Below are 7,913 nucleotides of genomic sequence, written 5' to 3'. Positions count from 1 at the left end.
AGTGACACAAATGTCAAAGCTGTCACTGGCGCCATGATACCAGCGCCAAGCAGCCTGTCACAGGAACCCTCATCGGTTACTTACTTGATGTAATCCGTGTGGTACTTATTAATGCTGTAGTTGCACAGATGCATGCAGGGGTTCCAGAGGTTCTTGTTGGTTTTATCGTACTTGACCGTCGCGAACCGTACCAAGCCCTCTTCGTACAAATATATGAGTAAGGGGTCTATGGAGGTGACGCACACGTACAGACGGAGGTCGCACTTGTGCCCACCGATGAGTAGTGGCTTGTCTATGTATTTTGCTACGACTACGTTTTCGCCTTTAGGTATTTGTTCCGGCTGGAAAATAATGAATATGATGGTCAGGAAGTTGTTGACGGTTACATTAAATAAATGAATATCATTGGACAATTGACCTACTCCCAGACTAAGCCAAGTTTGTACTATGGGCACTAGTCGACGGATAAACATACTTATTGGATAAATACTAATTAAACGTCCAAGACGCCCTGCCCCTAAGCAGGATGTGCGCAGTCATTCTAGATTGGTTACAAAAAAAAAGGTATCTTTTAATTGCGTTGACTTAGAAGTTTTTTTTTTTCACTAATCCAAGGGGTAACAGACTTTAGTATTTTATGTTAATTTCAGCTTGATACCTCCACGCGTTCCTGAGAAAAAACGATCTCGACAGACGGACGGGCGGACGGACAGATTGAGAGACGGACAACAAATTGATCCTATAAAGGTTCTGAGGCACGGAAACCTAAAATATGAGCACTGCACCTGAGTACAGTCATCTGCACTAATATCTGCTAAAGCAGTTTGCAAATAGTATTTTATACACACTTTGTTGTGTCAGATATTAAGTAGTGCTGGTCACTTTTCGTGCAGCTAAAATATTTTGACACAATAACAGCTCCTTGAACTCCGCCGGCGTGAGGAACGTCGTCGAGATAAAGTCAAAGTGATTCAATACTTAAGTGTTTATAGGAACCCTCACCGTATTAACGATGTATATCCCCCGGCCCCGGCTGGAGGCCGCGGGTTTGACGATCCACGGCCCCTTGGTCCGGTAGTGGGTGGTGCACAGCTCCTTGAACTCCGCCGGCATGAGGAACGTCGTCGGGATGAAGTCGAAGTGCTTCAGGCCGCGGAAGTATTGCATTTTTTCTATGTTCTTGAACAGTTTGTCTTTTCGCGTGAGCTCGTAGGATCTGAGGGCAAGCCGAGAAAATGTTCCTGAATATAGACAAATTGAAAAAAAAAAAGGTTTTGGGAACAGATTACATGACTAGCGTTTTACTATCTAAGTAACTTTAGATAATGGTAAAACTTTTATTTAATCAAACAACCGTCTGTGGATACGACTAAAACAAAAATCTTATGTATGACTCCAGATTTCCAGTAGTCGTATTGTAAGTACAGTAAACAAAAAGCTATATATAACTTTATTAGCAAAAGTTATAATTCAAGGGTAAAAGTACAATAAAATAAAGCTAAATATTCAAATAAATCAAACAAGCTCGGCTTACTTCCGCAGCAACCTGTAGTATATTAACAAATCGCTATTAATTTTTTTAATCCCAGCTGCACCGAAACCAATCCTATTTTCAACAAAATACGGTTAATTAATATTTAAAGTAAAGGATTAGATATGAATCAACAAATAAAAACTACTTTGCCAAATTCTCCACACCGTAGGAATGAGCGATTACTTTTTTTACAGCAAACTTTTTACGGCACCTTCATGTTCGGAACCCATTACAGGCTCAAGCGACTTGAAACACTACCTTACCTACTTCACATGCCGGTAAAAAGCTAGTACCCAATGTAAATAAATTTGGTTATCTGAAGTGTTTTATTTGGCCAACTAAATAAACTGAAATAAATTGTAACTTTTGTCAGTAAGAACTCAAGAGATTCCAACAGTTCTCGTTTCTTTCTACGTCTGCTGATAAAGTTATATTAAGGAAGTATGTTCACTGATATATGGGCAGCTGAAGACGACACTGTGAAACAGACTACTCTTTCAAAAAAGTCCGTCAGAAAAAAAACTAAATATTGGACAGGTTGTGACGACTTGGTATACTTTTTGCTTTAACGTAACGTCACGAACCTACTCCCGAACTTTGGCTTCTTTGTAATTTTTTAATATTTTTTGATAATTTAACAGATGGGGCTAATTTTTTACCACAAACGGTACTAGGGCAGAAGTACCGTTTGTGGTCACTGTACCGTTTATGGCCATTTGTTGTTTTAATATACGTTTGAAATAAATTTATAGTAATAAAACTTTACAAACTTTATTCGTTTCGGTATAAACTTTTGAAAACTCACTAAACATATCGTTTTAATATTATAACTTTTTAAATTACTTCAAAAATGTCAACTGTCTAAAAACGGTGCTGAGGTGGCCAAAAACGGTACTTTTACCCTACTACCCGGCCACAAGGTGGCCAAAAACGTGTACTACATGGAAGCCTCGACATACCTCGGGAAATGATTGACTCTTTGGTGGGGTTGCATCGCCTGCAGAACATCGAAGGGAATCATGCAGTTGGCCCACATGAAGTTCCAGTCTTCGGACTCCTGAGTGGCCTCGACCAAGCCGTGCGCCTCCAGTAACGCCCGCAACAGCCCCGTGCGCCTGTTAGTGGGTTACTGTCTGTACTACCAGCTCGATGGAGGAATTTATGGAATCAAGTGATATGCGGGGACAACTTTAAGGATTATAATTAACAAAGTTAATAAAAAAAAGATAACTATGGGTTATCGGTTTAGGTAACAAAGCAAGCCAAACGGCCACTGTATTTAGTTACTTTACGTGCCATCTGCTTTCAGCAAATTTTTAAAAAAAAAACAAGACAATAGTCGTAAAAGTGAGTTTATACTAAGTAGTAATATGACTGTATATGAAGGTTTGTTTTGTTTACGTAAACCGGTATACGAACTAAGCAATACCGACAGTAAAACACTTTGGGGTTACCACGTACCTGTGCAATCTGTTCCAAAGGCTTTCACAATTTTCCCCAACCCATATTACTCCAACCCTTGCACTTGTCTTGTCATCGAGCATGTCATCCATGCATCCACCATCTGAGATGATTATAAATCAGCCGTCTCCAATTCTAATAGCCATTGCAATTGGTGAAACTAGGAGCTGTAGTTTATGTTTTCAGGCTCTTACCTTTTTTTGAAGACCCTTCTCTTCCACTCCAAAACATTCCCTCCTTCTGTCTAAGAAAAAATCTTGAAGATCACTGTAGAAATGGACGGAATTGGTATATCCAATGCTCACCTAGGAAAATGGTTGACTCTTTGGTATGGTGACAGTGACCTGAGCACGTCAGGCTTGGGGTGCAAGCCTGACCACATCAGGTTGAAGTCTTTGGCTTCTGGGGTGGCTTCTTGGAGGCCGTGGGCCTGGAGCAGACGGTGAAGGAGCTTGGTTTCCGTGTTGACTAGTTTGTATGTGATTTTGAGTATTCGGGCCGGCATATGACTGCTTTCAAGGACCTGCAAATTTGATGAATAAAGTATTGAATTTTGATTTCGAGAATGGGTGACACCGATAGGATAACAGTCAATTTGTGGCAGTTTTCCTTTCATGAATTCACGTATCTGGTCCATCTGCGCCATGAAGCACATTTGAAACATATAGTAAAAAATCAATTCAGCGAAATGCAGGTTATCAATTCGGTTGTATTTTTTTAATGTTTTTACCTCAAAACTCCGTCATTGATGAACCGATTTCAATTTTTTTTAGTTCGTCTAGGAATGCTTTCCATTAGGTCCCATAAGCACCAAATCAGGATCTGATGATTGGATCCCAAGGAAATCGAGGGAACTCTTCAAATATTGTAGGGACACCTATAGTATTTTCGATATATTTAGTAGTAACTCGTGCATTTGCTCTTGAAAATCATCATTTGGTGAAGTGGAACTGATGATGAAGGCCACATTTGACCAACGGAGCGACTACTCCGTTACTCCGCTACTAGTATTGTATTGTAAAACTTTTTATTGTACATAAAAACAGATGAAAATAACAGAACACAGGATAATAAGGCGTACAAAGGCGAACTTAGTCTTAGTTTTAGGTGGTACTTATGGAGCCAAAATAAATCTTTCTTTCTTTCTTTCTTTACTCCATAACAAGTACCTCACGGGTTGAATTTCAATGACTTTAACACAATTGCTAAGCAACTAAGCTCATCGTAATGCATATGGTGAAATGGAACGGGTGACGAAGCACCAGGACTCCTCAATAATGAACGTCTCTGCACCGGAAAAAGCAATTTTTCGTAAAAGGTGGTGAGCAGTTGACATTAAACTAATGTATCTTAGATTTTTTATACTAAAAAGCGTGAAAAAAAGTATAATAAAAAATTTAAACGACTACAAAAAACCATGAAAATAATTTTCTACCACTTTTAATTCGGTGCCTCAGCAGGAGCCAGCAGGAGTGATTGAAGCCCAATATACGCGTATAGTATGGAGGTGAGGTAGACGACTATAGGTCCACTCCTGCTGGCTCGTGCTGAGGCACCGACTTCAGACTGGTAGAAAACTATTTTCATGGTTTTTTTGTAGTCGGTTCAATTTTTTATTATATATTTTTTTGTGAATAATGATTTCGATATTGATTTGTTCAACGAACCACGGTTAAAAAAAACTGCTGTGAAGGTCATTAATGGTTGCCCTTTTTGCCTCCAATTCATGCGGTTATGTCACCCAGCGACAAAAACAACTTAGATATAAAACGCAGAGCAAAAAACCATTGAATCGGAACATTTAACAAAAACTTTGTTAGGTAGCAGAAATAATGAGGGCTATCGTTTTTTGTCTCACTAGATGGCGCACTGTTGCGTGAGGTTTTTAAGTATGGCTTTCAAAGTCTGTTATTACGGGCGTGAAAACAAAGTTTAGATTAAAATCATATTTAATACACCTTAAACCGTACCATAAAAATATCGAGCATGCCAGTGTTGCATAGTCCCCGTTTTGTTCGGAAAAAAGGGAGGACAAAGGTTTCTGAAAGACAAAACTGTCTCAAAACACAGACATTCATTGCCCCGGAACGCATATTTGTCATAATTAATTTCAGATATTGCAAAATATTCACAAAATTATTCTAATTATAAATAAACCCGCGTAGCTCACCCAAAATCTATGAGATTTGACATTTCGGAGACCTCACGCTACACTAGCGCCTCTAGTGGCGAATTCATACGCGATAGCCCTCATTATGCATCAAGCACGTCAAACATCAACAAGAAGCGAGTTGATTTGATTAGAGAAAATCGAGCGTGAGCGTGATTTAATGATAGCTGAGAAAAAAATACAGCCGTAAATTGATAACACTTTGGAGTATTACGTCAATACACTATTTAAGAAAAGAAAGATGAAAGTTTGTTGAATGAAATGTATTTACAGTCGAGACCAAAGATATCTTTATACCTCAGTACTTTGTCACTGTATGCCTTCTGACAACTTTATACAAAAGTTCAAACACGAAGTGATAGCGACAGCCGACAAGGCAGTAAAGTGTAAACATATCTTTGACCTCGAACGTACTACTAAAATCGTACCTTGACACTATCCACTTCCTTAATGAGAAGATGTTCGGAATCATCGCTATCCAACGGAGGTGACGAGTTCCTTAAAGAATTTGTTTTTTTCTTGTTCTTTCCTTTGTTCTTCTTGCCCTTCTTCTCGTCTGTAACAAAAAAATAAACGTTCAATACGTCGAAGAACTAAAGTCACCCACGTAGGTCGAAGAATATGGAATTGAAGTAGCACCACGAACTGAATAGCGAGACGTTGGTAGCCCTCCCACCAGGTGGATTGACGACATTGCGAGAGTTGCAGGCAAACGGTGGATGCGAACAGCGATATGTCGTTCTGGTTGTGGCGTTAAAAACGGGAAGGCTTCAACATTGGATGTCTTAATTCCATCTGACGATAGTGACACTTTTACTACCTTCATTGAAATGAATGATTTACGAATGTATTTGTACTCGTAATTAATTACCTTTTGAACACTCTGGAGGCGGTGGCTCTTCAGGCGGTTTTATATTAGCCGTCGTATTCTCGATGTTAAGATGTTTCTTGAGGGTTATCTTGCTCAGATCATTCAGGACATCTTCTATATCCCTCTTGTGCTCCACTGGTTCGTGACCCTGCTCTTCGATGGCGGCTGTTTCGGGAACTTCAGCGTCGCTAACATGTCGGACGACGTACGCTTGCCCTGTGTACTTCGTGGTGTTACCGAAAGTCTCCATCACGTCGTGCATGATGTTGGCAGGTCTCACACTAAACGAATGAGGCTCGGCAACTAACCGCCTTGCCATATTCTTCGCTTTGTTGAGCAGGATGGTCGTCCCTGTGTTGTTGCCGACTGTTTTCGTGGTGGATTCCATCGAGGGTGTGCGGGAAGCGAGCACGCATGATCTGAATACAAGTACGACCCCTTTCGAGCCCATGGGACCGCCTGAGAGCCAGTCTGATATGCATCCCTCCTTCTCTTTCTCCTTTGCAGTGGTGTCATCGTCATTTTTTCTCATACTGTCCTTGTCTTGCGTGTCTGTCTGTTGAAGGCCTGATGTAGACGGATTCGAGTTTTCCGATGATGGGACATGTGGACTGGAAAATATAGTACATATAAAAAGTGTGTTTGTTATACGGTTGGTAGAGTGTTGATAATTATGCGTCTGAGTGGCGTTAAAATGGCTAAGCAGGTGTGAAAATACATCATTGCTAAATCCGTGTCTAATTTGCATTAAAGTTAGTATGGATAAATCAATATTTTATAATGTTCACGCTATTTGTGTTTTGCAGAGAAATGTAAGCTATCACATATATAGATACTTGATAATATTAGCTATTAAAGTAAAGTAGTAAAATGTACGTCAAACTATAACCTGGATTGCGTAGCTTTCATTAAATTAATATGGAAACTACACTCAGCCGTAATTAACAGACGCTTCGGCATCAAAGCGTATTAAAAGCATCATACTTATGCAATGGATGCATTCTATTGTATGTGGGTGCGCATTGCGCGGCTAATACACACTGCTCTTCACAATCTAGCGGCGTCTGGTGCTACGGATTTTAACTTTGACGTTCCGTTGATTTGTATTAAAAACCGCATGGTATAACACACGACTGCGCGTCTCCGTGCGGTGGTACGGCGCGTACGACGTACAATTTGGCAGCAGTGTGATAACCGCTTAACACGAGCGAATGCAGCTGTTTATGTTATTGCGTCCTTTTCCGACCTACTCAGCAAGGAAGGACAGGAGGCACTAACAAACAAAAAAATAGCGCGTGTGCTAGCCGCGCTGTATACTCGCAAACACAAACAATCATGCTTTTATAAACTAGAATTCTATTCTACTTAGCACATGCTGCACGTCGACCTAGAAAAATGGCAATAGCTTAGTAACTAGTCCATAAAGCTCGCATGCGATCTATGCAAATGGGCACCACATGGTGGAACATATGGTCAAAGGAGTGATTGTTGACCGTATTAGGTCAGGTCCGAATTGACGCGTTTGACGGCTGGCTGACCAATAACATAGTAACGCCGTCTGTTACACCGGCATGCTAGTTTTGGTGTTATTTAGTTTTTTATGATGTATCGTGTGTAGATAGCATATGTATGTATGTATGTATTTACATATTGACAAACGTTGGGTGAAATACATAAACAAAATAAAAGAGATATATTCAATACACATGGACATGCATGTATGTGGATCTTTGGACATACATATATGTACAAAGGCGAACTTATCCTTTTAAGGGATCTCTACTGTCAATCTTTTTACAAGTCATTGCAAAGGCAGTCCATAAGACAATTCGATTTGGCTGTGGGATTGTTGGTGTTCATCATCATCATCATCATCA

The 7,913-nt window shown here is 40.0% G+C and overlaps 1 protein-coding gene across 1 annotated transcript in view; it reads right to left on the bottom strand.

Moving 5' to 3' along the window:
- Positions 1-6,784, bottom strand: part of LOC141432954 (tubulin polyglutamylase TTLL5-like) — a 33,937-nt gene extending 27,153 nt beyond the window's left edge. The window contains exons 1-6 of the mRNA XM_074094789.1: positions 6,037-6,784; positions 5,594-5,721; positions 3,301-3,518; positions 2,494-2,649; positions 1,003-1,216; positions 85-341 (exon numbers count right to left, since the gene is read on the bottom strand). Of these exons, the coding sequence (XP_073950890.1) occupies positions 85-341; positions 1,003-1,216; positions 2,494-2,649; positions 3,301-3,518; positions 5,594-5,721; positions 6,037-6,784 (1,721 nt within the window). The remainder of the gene's footprint in view (positions 1-84; positions 342-1,002; positions 1,217-2,493; positions 2,650-3,300; positions 3,519-5,593; positions 5,722-6,036) is intronic.
- Between the last annotated feature and the right edge of the window lie 1,129 nt (positions 6,785-7,913).

The sequence above is a fragment of the Choristoneura fumiferana genome, chromosome 11, assembly GCF_025370935.1.
Source record: "Choristoneura fumiferana chromosome 11, NRCan_CFum_1, whole genome shotgun sequence".
Lineage (NCBI taxonomy): Eukaryota > Metazoa > Arthropoda > Insecta > Lepidoptera > Tortricidae > Choristoneura > Choristoneura fumiferana.
This window is presented reverse-complemented; position numbering and strand designations above follow the sequence as displayed.